Source organism: Patiria miniata, unplaced genomic scaffold (assembly GCF_015706575.1).
Source record: "Patiria miniata isolate m_02_andy unplaced genomic scaffold, ASM1570657v1 HiC_scaffold_12, whole genome shotgun sequence".
Classification (NCBI taxonomy): domain Eukaryota; kingdom Metazoa; phylum Echinodermata; class Asteroidea; order Valvatida; family Asterinidae; genus Patiria; species Patiria miniata.
The window spans coordinates 6,358,995-6,373,256 of NW_024037050.1; the positions used below are offsets into that span (position 1 = coordinate 6,358,995).

Genomic DNA, 14,262 nt, shown 5'->3' on the forward strand with positions numbered 1-14,262 from the left:
ACATTGTCACACACTGAACCGACGGATAATAGCAACCGCACGTGCGCGTGCGTCATGTCAACAATTGCACCCATTGAGGTATTCGCCAAATAACAAAAATTTAAATTTCTAAAAATGAATCACTTGACACATCTTTGGAAATGACCTTCTTCATTGTATTCTTCAAAATGACAGCATTCCAGAAGGAATAATTTCACAGCGAGTTTAGTGTCATTACTATCTCTAAACAAGGTAAGTTTTCTAACAATAATTTGGTCGGTTATTTTTTGGATAGCAGCAAATGGTCCACTCTACCTTTAACAGAAAAAAAAACACATCTATTTTGGACATCTGTATCTCTCTCAATAAAAGGTTTTATTTTGCAGGTTGCTTTTGCACACAAACAAATCCACCCTGCTGGTATGCCAGTTCCCGCTCCAAACATTATCGATTCAGACAGGGGGCGGAAACCAGTCTACCCAATAGGAACTGAATGGATTTGGAACAAGCCAGAAATCATTTGGAACTTGTAAAGTAGTAATTTCACTTAAGTAAACGTGGGCCAATTTTTTTTTTTTTCATTTGAATTAAAAAATGAAATCTATTTTTCAGGGAGAAATTTGAAAGTCCTCTTTTATGTATCTCAACCCCCCACCTTCTCAACAATTGTTTTTAATGAGTTAGGAGTAAAACAAAGAAGGAAACAACAACAAAAGGACCACCTACCGGGCAGCTAGGGGCATAGCTTGATGCAGGCTCATGCAGCTGAAATGAGGAAATGGGACACAACAATTGAAGAAATCAAGCACAGCAAAACCACGACAAACACAAGTGAGAACAGCATGTACGTGCACACAGTCATACATGTGCGTGTGCAGTGAAAAGAGAAGCGCTGGCGAAACAGATGCTTTGGAGCTCACAAGGATGTGGAGAATTTTAAATGCCATAGTTTGTTTTTAGCAACTGCCTACAAATACGTCAGGTTTCTAAACTGGCCCTGCAAATCCTGCAAAGTAATGGAAATAACCCGTCGCTTTTCGTACACCAAGAACTTTTGGTGAATTAACCCTAACTCTGTACTGAGTACTTTTACTAAGTATTTTTACTAAGTACTGGACCAAGTCTGCCAAAAATCAATCAGGCCTCCAGGCCCAAGTCCATCATACTACATCAATATTTAGTCAAACCAGGCCTGCAGGACCAAGTCCCCCCAAAATCCACAAAAAAAAAAAAAAAAAATGGGGGATGGATTTTGATGGTTGTGGGAAGGTCAGGGTTGATTTTTTTTGTTTTTTGCTGTTTCAATTTACAAGCATACATTGTCAACCTGAAGTACTGAATGATTTGTTCTTTTAAAATATTGCAAATGTTTGCTCCTGCTGATATGTACTGTGACTTAATAGACATTCAATATTCCTTGGCAGGATAAAGCCAGAAGTCTTGGTCTCTTTCAATGATCTGTTATTGCATTTCGACTGATTTCTATCACATGTAATATGACTTCAATGTACAACATGTACAGTGTACATAAAGGCATGCGTGCAACAGATTGAGGCCCAGACTGAATTACTTTTAGGATGAAGATAAACATTTTTAAGGACTTTTTCATATGCTACATTGTATGTTTAAGATTCGTTGTTTTTTTTCTGTTCAAAATTTGTAAAAACTACGAAAACTTCTTCAAAAAAACTATTTACACCTTGCCTTTAAGCAGGATAATGAAACTGGGTCAATGAATGAGAAACCTTCAGCTTCGCAGAGCTGTACAATTAACAAACCTCCACACATTTTTAAAGATTTTTTTACACGCACAAAAGCTCACATTTGCACACACTGCACCCCCTTTTGTATGTAGTGGTACAATGTACATGCTGTTTCCAAATCTACAAACAGTACATAAATACAGGGTGAGTAAAAAAAAAACGAAACCCAAATGTCGGGACCATTGTTTTAGTGAAGTTCTGCATGTAGCACTTTCAAAATCTAGGATATAAAAGCCCTATTCATAAGCTTAGTACAAGAATCATTCAAATCGCTCATGTACATTTCAAGTTACGGAGTTTTAAACACAACCGCCACTTTAACCCTAACCCACCTCACTCCTCCAAAATCCTCCTGGCGGTTTTGGAGGATTCTAGAGGATTGAGGATGAATGGTGATTGAATCAAATGAGGATTCTGGAGGATTGAGGATGAATGGTGATTGAAGCACATGAGGATTTTGGAGGATTGAGGATGAATGGTGATTGAAGCACAAGAGGATTTTGGAGGATTGAGGATGAATGCATTTTGAGGCAGGACTGTCTGATGAATTTGAAGGATTTGGCGTTGGTTATCCTTCATTTAAACACGAGTGCAAAGTTTTGGGATGAGGAGGATTTTGGAGGATTGAGGATGAATGCATTTTGAGGCAGGACTGTCTGACAATTTTGAAAAATTTAGGCGGAGTTGCAAAATTTTGGAAAATTTTGGAGGATTTTGGAGGATTGAGGATGGTTGTAAGCAACAAGGGCCTAGGGGGTTAGGGTTAAGGTTCTGTTCACGGATCACAAATAAGTTCAGTGTTCTTTCTGCAAAACGAAAACATATCACATAAGGATGTGTGTGAATTGTTTTTGTTTTGCTGAAAGAACACACACCTTTTTTTGTGATCCGTGGACAAAACTTTAAAACGGTGGTTGTGTTTAAAACTCCATAACTTGAGAAGTACATGAGTGATTTGAATGATTCTTGTACTAAAAGAAAGCTTATGAATTGGGCTTTTGTATCCTAGATTTTGAAAGTGCTACATGCAGAACTTCACTAAAAGAATGGTCAGACATTTGGGGTTCTTTTTTTTTTTTTACTCACCCTGTATATTTAACTGACACACAACTATAAATAACTGCATGCTACATGTATGCGTACAATACATTTACACAAGTGCAGAACTGCAAAACAGGATGTAAAAGGGTACAACACATAGTGCAAGTGCTGACAATGGCACAGAGTACTTTATTTTGTGCAATTATATTTGATTGTACGTTGTGTGTGTGTATGCTAACATAACACCCAAACTGCCGATCATAAAGGGTTTAGTGAATATGAGTGCAACTTACACCATGTGTTTGTGAACAAGAATGCCTGAAAATATTCTTGGGGTTTTTTTTTTTTGGGGGGGGGGGGTGGGGTTTTGAAGGGGAGATGGGAAGATCCCAAACTCAGCTTCTTCAACTTAGTGTGGAGGTGTGCACAGCTTGCACTGGATAGGAACTATTTTGGGTGGAAAGAGGGACCCTGGGCTATTTTTTTTTTTTTTTTTTTTTACAACTGTGAATCAACCCAAGATTATGTTTCAAATGAGGGAATCGAATGTAATTAATGAAAAAAAAAATTTTTTAAATCAAATAAAAGAAATACAAGTTAATCCCTTTGCCATTCATGAGAAACACTGCCATCTACAAAAAAATAAAACCACGCTGATCACTTCAAATGATTGCTTCACTTCAGTGTTCACTGCTGACCAGAAAGATTCTCTCAACTGTCACATCAATGTTGTGACCACCAACCAACCAGCCTTGACAAGGAACTAACAAAGCTTCAATTTTAAAAAATTATACTCAACAATATCGAGAAAAAGCGATGAGCGGATATTGTTTTGGGTACCTTCTGTCCATTCTCTTCGGGAGGTGGGACTGTGGTGGGAGGCGTTCGACCCGTCGACCCGAAGCAACACAAGAATGAACTAAGTAAGCTGCGACTCCTCGGTTTCCTCGCTGTCGTTGGTGCTACAGGGAGAAGACAAACAGACAAAAACAGTCATATGGTTATTCATGAGTAGAGAACTCAATCCTATCAATATTCATGATTTAAAACCATTTTAACCCTAACCGCCCTGAATCCTGATTCCTCCAAAATCCTTTTTGCAAATTGGAGGAATTTGCAGGATTGAGGTTACAAGTGCGTTGCTGATTTCGGAGTACACACTGTGTCAAGGTCTTGGGCCAGACCTTGTGTTGTTTATGCTCAGCCATGCATAAATTTAGTCCTTGATTATATACTTGACATCCTCCCACTGCCTCTGCCTCAGCCTATTGACAGTCATAGCCGGAGGATTTTGCAGGATTCAGGCAGTGGTCACCCCTCCATGGACCATATTCAAGAAACAACGGAGGAATTTGCAGGATTGAGGCTACATGTATATGCTATTTTTCCATGAGGCCAATTGGAGGATTTTGCAGGATTGAGGCTACATCCTAGCAAAAAGGCCTAAGGAGTTAGGGTTCTCTGCATCGGTGCATCCATCACAGGGGATGGCAAAAGTTCAAGCATGTAAATTGTGATTAAAGGGTCAAGGTTCAAGTCCACTTGCCAACTGTGCACTATATCCTTTGCATTTCCCATGCATACATGTTCATGTACTTCACAGTTCACACCAATTTTCTCCTAATGGGGAATATATTTTTTACCCCTTGTGTGGTAGGGCTGTGCATTTTCAAATAATTTAGTATTCAATAATTCGAATTTGATCGAATATTCAAATATTTGAAATGCGTTAATCAAGTTAAACATCGAGATTTGAACGCTCGCGCTTTTGTTGACAATTGACAGAGTTCTGATTAAACCAACATAAAGAAGAGGTAGCGGAATGGTTGATATTTGACCGATTTTTGAGACAAAATTTAAGTTAATAGTCCTCACAAAAACTGTCAAAATTGTGCTCATGTGGATTCCATTCAAGTGTGGCATTTGACAAACAATGAAACCACGTAATGTACACGATTAGAACTTTAAAGAACACAGTGGACTTTTTTTGTAATCATCTCTCGGCACTCTGGCATTTTCGAATATTTGAATTGAATAAAAAAAATTACATTCGGATGATGACCGAATATTTGAATATTTGGTTTAATCAGCACAGCCCTTTTGGTGGGGGATATAACCTACATTTCCATGCCATGGATAACATTTAGCAATCGTACAATTTCATGAAGATTTTTTCCTCAATTTTATTGTAACCGAGTTCGATGCATGGCATCAAGCTGCAGGTAAATTCAGATGCATCTTCCCATTAAAAAAAAATCCTCCGTTCAAAATTAACCCTTTCTTGCTGAGCTTAATTAGATGGAACCATTGTATCAGGCAGGGAATACACAAAAAAAAAGGCTGAAAAGCATCCCTCTTGACAATTGAACTAGCCACGTGATTTTGATTTCTGAGTTAACTCCCAAACAGACAGCTTTGACATTACATAATTTATATTCTGCACTCTGTCACCTGCTGAAATTACTCCCATTATTATGAACAAGACTAGTCCAACACTATGCATAAGGCTAATCGCCAAGGGCACCAATACAAAGTACATGCAAATGGCAAGAAGTGCCTTACCATGTGCAATGACCATTTGCAGAATTACACCCTTATGCATTAACAATGTACTGTGCATGTTCGTGCTGGTTTAATCATACCGGTATGGTTTAATAAGTCGCAGTCATCCAACCATGAAGCATGCACATGTATGTGCCATTATTACAACGCTGCAATAACTACATGTAGACCATTTTCATTACATGTGCTTGAACACTTCAGTGCACTGGTATGTAATGCACGTGCACAGGTACATGTACATGTACATGTACAATGTACGTGCACAGGTACATGTACCTGTACGTACACAGGTACATGTAGTGCACAGGTACATTTACATTGTACATGTACTGTACATGTACATGCATGTTCATAGGCACTCACAGATTGGCGGTCTCTTGTTGTGGTCACCTTGGATGCCATAATACAGTCATTACTGTTGGCTTGACCACAAGCCACAGGAATGCTAATATGGCCCAGCTTACCTGACAAGGTAACACACACTAAAGGGTAATCAAGGTTGTCATTGAACACAGCACATGCACATGACCATGTGTGATATGTTAAACTGTAGTTGAAAGAACCTTGCAGATTTACACTGCTCTCATTACTACACTCACACTGTGCATTTCGGTTATCATTAACTATCATCAAAGATTATGACAATTCCCTGCAGTTACTGGTAGTTTTCAATTTCAGAATATTGTGGTAAACAACAAGGGATACAAGTGTTTTTTAACTTGTGTTAAATGTAACGTGAGTAACCGATATTGTGCATCTTGTCTATCATACATAACACATTTTTCTGGATGTCATCTTTGGTGCTTAGGTAGTTCTAGGTCTACTCTATCTACCATGGGGATAACAGTTATCAAACCTTTTCAGTAAGGTAATTACAGCCCAAGGAAACTCAAAAGTACTTCAAAAATGTAACGTGAGTAACCATGGAATTGCCCTTTAGAAAAAAGGGAAAAGAGTTCCATACCTGGACATCTCTTGACACCCTGCGCACAAACCCTATGAGACTGGTCTGAAAAATTCAAGGTGTTTTCTCAGTAAATGCTTCAATATCTTCCATGCTAAATTTGACTTTTTAGGACATACCCTTTCTGATGGCTGATACATGTAGGTTACTGCAAGGAAAAAATTAGTGATGTCCATGTATGGAATTCTCCCCCCCCCCCCCCCCCCCCAAGTACAATTCAACAAAATCCTACAATCACACAAGAATATCATGTAACATTGGTACTTTCATCCCAGGGCTTTTCTTCATGACCCCAAAATGTGGCGGTATAGCCACTAGCTATTCCTGCCTGCTGCACTATATAAAGAAAGAAGTTTGCCCATGAAAAAGGACCTTAGAACCGGTTTTCAGAAAGTCATTTTGGCCTCCAGAGCAAAACAAACGATAAACACCTTAACAATTCTTTACTCCTCAACAACCTCAAAATTCCCTCCGTCTTGCGGGACACAATTCGGTGGGCTACAGCGGTCCCGCCGCCAACTAACATTTATTTGTCCAGGGATTTTATGTGAAAGGGCAACCATGCATGATACAGATCTATGTGTACATGTACATAATGCAATCCTCAACAGTGGGCAACAGACCCCCTTTTTCTGTCAGTTGTGGCTTGCGGTTTTTCCTGTATTGCTATTTCCGTAAGGTTCCGGCATGGCTTTTCAAGAAAGAAAACTTGTTTCCTGTTCAGTGTGGAGGAATTTTTTAAAGGGGTGTCCCCCATCCTGTTACTGTACATCACAAATACTGTACCAGTGCTCTATCAACTCAGTTATGGTCCAACAAAATTTGTAAATGTCTTTGTTCTTGGGATTTTTTAAGTATAACCATTAAAATCCCTCTCACTTTAATTGTTCTACATGTATCAACTTCCACAAAAACATTCCTATTTATAGAAAAAGCACAACATACATGCTATAACCATGGAGCTATAAAACACAGGACTTCAGCCTTCAGGACTTAACCCGTATCCAGCTCAATCCAACAGGATCCAATTCTTTTATATTTGTTGGGTCCTGTTGGATTGAGCAGTAAACCCCTCGTACGTGCTCCTGTTGAAATCTGTTGGATTCAGCAGGCAACTGTAAACATTCAGAGTCGGATTCTGCTGGGTACTGGTAAATAACACCAAGTTGGACTCTGTTGGATCCAGCAGACAACAGAAAAATAAGGCACAGATGGATTTTGTTGGACAGAGCATGCCAGTCATTTTATATGTTAAGGTACCCAACAACTTCGCAAGTTGGGTAGGGTGGGACTGTGTTGGTTTAATCAGGAAATGAGTAACCATCAGACTCTGTGGGATTTAGCAGGGTAGTCCTGGGCAACTACTAGGGGTTAGTAATATAATAGTAGGCTACATGTATCTCATGGTAAGAAAAGAATAAGTACATGAACAAAGTCGGGTGTTTACATTACATGTATGTGTACCCCCAAACAAGACAATATTTTCTGGTGGCCAACAGCAGGGTGCACCATAGCAAAGCAGGAAAACCAAAGTGCATGAAGTGATGTGTGGTCTTGCCCTCAACCCCAGGTCAACCATATTGGTTTCATGTTTCACACTTGCCTTTAAAAAAAAAAGATGAAACGTTTACAAACAACCACAAGAATGTGACACAATTATGCTTAAAGGGGCGGGCTAACTGGCTATACATGTTTGTTCAGAGACTATATTGTATACCTTAGACCAACAATCGCTTACAAAGTACAGTGCCACGCCACCATGGTACAGGATTTCTTTTATTAAAAAAAAAAAAGATTTCACTGTTGTGAAAGCACTCTTAAAGCAAATTTCAAGAAACATACCAAGGCGCAAAGTGATATAATATTTTGTTGTACCAACCTTTTAGAAATATTTTTGTTGTGTAATTCAACACCACGGTATAGGATTTCTATGATTAAAAAAAAGTTTGGACTGCTGTGAAAACGCTCTTAAGAGCAAATTTCAAGAAACATGCCATAGTGCAAAAGTGACATTTTGTTGTACGGTTATATTGTACCGTCCTTTTAGAAATATTTGTGTTGTGTACCTCACATATTCATTTTTTTTAATTAAGGGCAATTTCAATAGCTCTGCCAGCTATATACGTTTATTGAAAAATCTTTGTGGCCTCATTCTCTTTGGAAGTTTTTATGTTCTCTCCTTGGCAAAATGCATTTCATTTCAGTCCTGATTAATAAGATGTCTGAAGTTTCATCCTAAAAACCTTTTAGTATTTAATTGGAACCTTTCCAGATTCTCCGGAATCCATCAATATAAAGGAATTAACGTAAGCTTGGCTGGTTTTAAATAATTACATTTAAAACTGGCTAGGGGGGAGTAGGGGCCTGGTCAAGGATAATGGCATGAGCCTCAGGCGCGAAATGTGCAACTTGGGGCAGAATGCAGCAGTGTTTTACTGGCGGTTTAAAACCACTCTTATGACAGGCTCTCGACCAATATGTATGGGCAAACTGTTTCAGGTACTTATGAGTGAACATTAAACTGTCAGGATCACAAGTTACATTGGAAAATGAAACTGATATACGAGTATTTGACTCAGTTGTGTGCTACAATTCACATTCAGCATGATTTTATAGCCATTAACCCTTACCCTACTAGACCCTCCAACGCATGCCAATATGTGCCTCAAGAAAATCTCCTATGTTTTTTGCATGGCCCTCCAATATCTGCCATGTCATTTCAAGGGTAACTGGACAGGCACTCCAATACATGCCACAGAGAACAATGAGAGTCCTCTGATAACAATCAAGTGCCCCCAGCTGGTCAGTATCAGGCACCCTCCAGGGCCTCCAACTCCTGCCAATTGGAGCCTTCACTGCTACATCAAAGTATCCTCCAATAAACTGCAGCTGGAGGGCATTGGCATAACCAACTGACTGACATGCAGTAAACTACCCTCAGAGAGTAAGGGTTAAAATGGTAATGCAGACTGTGCAAGCTACATCAAGTTTTTAATAGTGAATAACATTCCATATAGTGAATAACATTCAATAATGAAAGTTGTCCCAAGAGTCATTTCTCATCAAATCAAGATTTGGCATTTCTGCACTGAAATGGTTATTTGACATTTCCTGCCATATATGTACATGTACACTGCATTGGAAGGACATTATCAAACTCACAAGGGAAGCTTTTGCCTGTATTGATATCGTAACTTTACATGAGTGCTGTATTGATAATTGATATCGTAACTTCACATTCACGAGTGCTGTCTTGCAATTTGTAAGAGAGACAGTCCTGCCTGTGAAATCACATACCCCCTAGTACTTCCTCAGGACTACCCTGCTAAATCCAACAGAGTCCAACCGGAGTTTCCTGTTCAATCCACTGTGCCTCATTTTCAGTTGTCTGTTGAATCCAACAGAGTCCAACAATGCGTTATAATGTGGTTCAGTTGCCTGCTGAATCCAACATTTTGCACGAGGAATGTACACAAGGGGTTAACTGCTCAATCCAACAGGCTCCATCGGGTATGTGACATAGTTGGATCCTGTTGGATTCAGCAGGGTTAGGGTTAATACACTATGCGTGTAGTCCAAGCAAGGAGGGGAAATGTACATGTTCTGGGACTAGAGTTTATTGTAGCATGTACCGGTACTTGACATATGGCCTACATGTACTGTAAGTGGTCTGTGGTGTACCGCAAACAATATCCAGGTACCGCTACTTCCAATATCAATGTACATGATACTCTGGGTTCTCTGATTAATTTATAACTCTAACTTTCATTTATGCTGGATGAAACAAAGTCACATTGGGAACAGTATTTTACATACGTGTAATTGTGTAGGGGGATATTTTTTTAACAACTGGAAAATATCCGGAAAAGGAAATATTAACTATCACAGCCAACCTCCCTCCATAAATAAATCGAAATATCTGGGTTCACCACATTTCCTCCATCATAAATAACTCACACATGTAGATGACGCAGCCTCTAAGTTCAAGATTTGTATGTTATTGAAATGCAATGAAAAATGAGTCAGAAAATGGCTTATACTGGTGGATTTGTGTGTGTATGTGTACATGTATGTACTTTGTTTTCATCCGTCCAATGTACGCCATTTACTGTATAACACTTTTCCGGCCTTTTGCATACAGAACCTTCATGGCATGTCTTAATAAAAACAGATTGTAAAATGTGTTTGCATACTTGTATATAATTCCGAACAAGAGGAGATGATTGTTTCTTCAAATTTCATTTTCATCTCCTGACCTTTTTATCAGTGGAATTTAAAGATAGTAAAATCTTCCCCTTTGGTTTGATGCCCTACAACATTCGCTTTTACAACATTAGCTTGGAAGATGGTACAAACTGTGAGGACCGCTTACAATGCGTCCTCAAACAGCTGTTGTAGTGCAAGCATGTGCTGTTGGTATTGGTCTGCTATGCAGCACTGTACATATCTTTGCTGGAACCATACCACTGCTGACATTGTTTTTCTGTTTTGTAATTTATTCTATGAAAAACTCAACTGGCCACTCTGCTATTGCACACTAAATACCCATTTTTAAAATATGCTGAATGTTTATTAATGAGTATTGCCTCGACCGGTTTGGATGTATACGGGGATAAAAAAACGGCAGTGTTAGGCCAAAAAAAAAATAAGTCGGTCTCTGGTCAGCGCGCGCGTCGATTTTAATCATGCGCGTCGATCTTGGTTGCGGTTCCAGTACCAAAGCTGTGATGCGAGTGGTAAACCTCATATTAGTGCATAAAACAGTCATCGGGTGTTACGCTTCCGCGTGACGTCATGCGCCAACAGCCAGCGCAGCCGGCAAAAACGAGTAGTTGACAGCGATCGCTCTCTCTGTGCCTGTTAATCGACCGCCATTCATTGTACACAATTTTTTTTGTGCACAAACCAATGGCGGTCCTGGCCAATCCAGCAAGGTTGTCAAGTTAGCGGTTATTCCTCCTGTTTTCACTGCAATTGTAGGCTGAATCTTCATCGTGGATCGTTTTTTACTTCAAGGACCTGTGTAATGGTTATTCCAGGCAAGTTTGGGGTGAGTTGCAGTTGCAATTAGTGTGTAACGGGGACAAAATTGAACATTTTCCAAAAATGTTTGCAAATACTACAAGTTACGAGAAAAATTCGCTCCAGCCCTAGATGACAACCCAATGATAAAACTCAGGGCTGGGTAACTCCAGCTAGTACATGTACTGTGACACCAACATTTCCCCGGCTCGAATTGTCAAATTTCCAATGAGCATTTGAGATGGGGTGTCCCACGCTACCATTTTGTCACTCTGAAACTGTGAAAACATTTCTTAAAATATTTGTTAAACATTTACAAAATTAAACGCAAAGACAAAGTCAAATCCATACGACAACATATGTTGATGACACTGACAGTGGTTACATGTAACTTAATAATAGTTTTGGTAAGTGTAAACAGACATGACGGGTCCAACAAGAAAAAAGCAATCAGGCCTAGGCAAGTGTCATCAAACTTACAAAAGGTATGAAACTGAAAGTCTGCAATTTGTGGCCATGTCAAACGGCCTAGGCCTACATGAACAGTGCACATTGTGATATTTCAAGGGCAAGGCCCATAGCAATAAAAAATCATGGCCATCACGGCTATGGTCATGATGGTTGATTTTCTTAACTTTCCAAAAGCTTGAGTAACTCCAGCTCCAATGCTCATCAGGAATTCGACATAAGTGTCGAATTACTGTTTTGATGAGCATTGGACTGGAGCTGGAGTTTATACTCAAGCTCAGACTGAGCTGAGTGACTGAGCTAACTTTCCAACTACTGTTCAGTTGGGAGGCCCTCACTCATGTCAATGTCATTATGTAGGCTAAGCCTTAATTATACTGGATCAGTGTAAAACTACATGACAACAATCACTGATTTTAGGACTCGCCAACTTTATACAACATGTGATTGTGGATCGTAAATGTGTGCACCATTTTGACTTCATTCAAATGATTGACAAGATTGTACAACTTAACCTCTGTGAGTAGTCAATACCTACCAGAATCTGCGGTTGGGAAGGCGTTCAGCGGTTCCTCATCCCGGTTGACTTGTGTTATAATGGACGTACTGTCCATCTAGGTTGCAGTGGCTATGTTGCCCCGCCAAGAGACGTAAAAATCCACCCAAATCCAGGCGAAAACAACGCATCAACTTTCAAGATGGAGGCCTAGGTCAACAAAATACTACTGATTTCACATTGACGGTTTCTAAAGTCCAACACGGACGTAAATAAAGATCGTATTTTGTGAATTTCGAATTAAATAATGCGACTTATCTCTCGTTTGTACTGAGAATTGAGGGAGGGGTATATTTCTTAACTTCCCCTCTAACATTTGCGGCTTCAGTCTCGTGGGTTTTTGTAGAAATATGTAAAGCTATTTTAGCGCCAAAAGAAAGTATGGGGTAAAAAGAAACCGCCAATCTAGTGCGATGACATTTCTGGTGATAATTTTTGACCCTGAAATTAGAGCAGGGACCAGCGCCCTCATGTGACATCGTGGCTTTGCAAGGGTGGCGCTGTTTTATTACTACTATAACATAATCACATGTAACATAATCTACAGAACTGCAGAACTCGTATTAACAACACAACCTGTTCTGACTTGTACTTTTTGCCAGTAAAACTCTTTCAAATCCATTAAAGTAATCAAAAGCTGAAAACGAGCTTCTTGTAAGCTGATTGAACATTTTTATAATACTTCCAAAAAACATTTAAATTCATTATTCAAAGATGGAGAAGCGTAAAAGTCTTTCTATTTGATTGAGTCGCCATTTTTTTTTTTTTTACAGAGTTAAATAATGATAATAGCAATATTCCTCACTAGCGATTGTTCTATCTCTTTTGTGTATTCTTATGGAAAATGGAAACGTATACCTGAACTATGCAAATCAACGCTCTCGGGCTAGCGGTTGCAATTGGAAGACAATGGGCGTGTTTTTACACAATTCTATAGCATATTAAAGCATTAACTATGGTCAGTTTAATACATATTAAAGCTTTTATAGCCGATCAGGACTCAGCACAAACACTCTTGGCCCTTTAGGCCCTTCGAGACTTGGCCTGGTAAAAAAACTCTTGGCCCTGTATAGGTATTACATTTCCAGACTTTTCTGATTCTGATAAACCTTCGTTAGCACATCATTAGCTGAAGAATTTGTGAACAGATTTTGCAAAGTGATATGAAAATATCATTTGGAAGCCATGTGAATACATGTACTATATAGCTAACACAATTGAATAAAGATATAACATTCACACGGCATCATGGTTGGTGTTTGAACCTCGAAGTTGATAATTCATTCATGTTTAGTCTACTGTATATTTAATAAGTGAAGGATTTTCTCACTAATTAAATCAAATCTCTAATATATTAAAGCATTAATTATGGTCGGTTTAAAGAATATTGTCAAAAAGCTCTTACAGCCGATCATAACTCGGCACAAAATTACCTTGGCCCTTTATGCCCTTCAGGAAGTTGGTTACATCTCTTAGCCCTTTAGACCCTTCAAGACTCGCCTGGCAACAACTCTTGGCCCTATAGGCCGTTCGGTTCTGTTCTGTTCTGTTCGGTTCTGTTCTGTTCTGTTCTGTTCTGTTCTGTTTATTTACTATAGTCTATCTGGAGTCCCCCAGGGCACTGTCTTGGGACCCCTGCTGTTTCTCCTCTGCGTTAATGACATCCCTTCATATGTTTCTTCGAAAACCAGACTGTTCGCTGATGACGCCAAAAAAAAAAAAAAAAAAAGGAAGAAAAAAGAAAAAGAGAAAAAAGAAAAGAAAAAGAGGCGCGAAGTCATAGTGGTATAAATTTAATGGTGGGGGAGGGGGGGGGGCAAAATGTCCCTGCCCCCTCTAAAAAACTGATAAATCTAGATTGTGTTGAGAAATACAGGCATTTATTTTTGGCAAAAATATGTTTTGCC

The 14,262-nt window shown here is 39.2% G+C and overlaps 1 protein-coding gene across 2 annotated transcripts in view; it reads right to left on the minus strand.

Moving 5' to 3' along the window:
- LOC119746420 (CTD small phosphatase-like protein) overlaps positions 1 to 12,773 on the minus strand; it is a 30,312-nt gene extending 17,539 nt beyond the window's left edge. Inside the window, exons 1-3 of one of the 2 annotated variants that reach the window (XM_038223362.1) lie at positions 12,338 to 12,772; positions 3,624 to 3,745; positions 706 to 744 (exon numbers count right to left, since the gene is read on the minus strand). In XM_038223362.1, coding sequence (XP_038079290.1) covers positions 706 to 744; positions 3,624 to 3,745; positions 12,338 to 12,413 — 237 coding nt within the window. In that variant the 5' untranslated portion in view covers positions 12,414 to 12,772. Of the gene's footprint in view, positions 1 to 705; positions 745 to 3,623; positions 3,746 to 12,337 lie in introns of both variants that reach the window. The other variant, XM_038223373.1, reaches the window with a different exon arrangement.
- Positions 12,774 to 14,262: the final 1,489 nt, after the last annotated feature.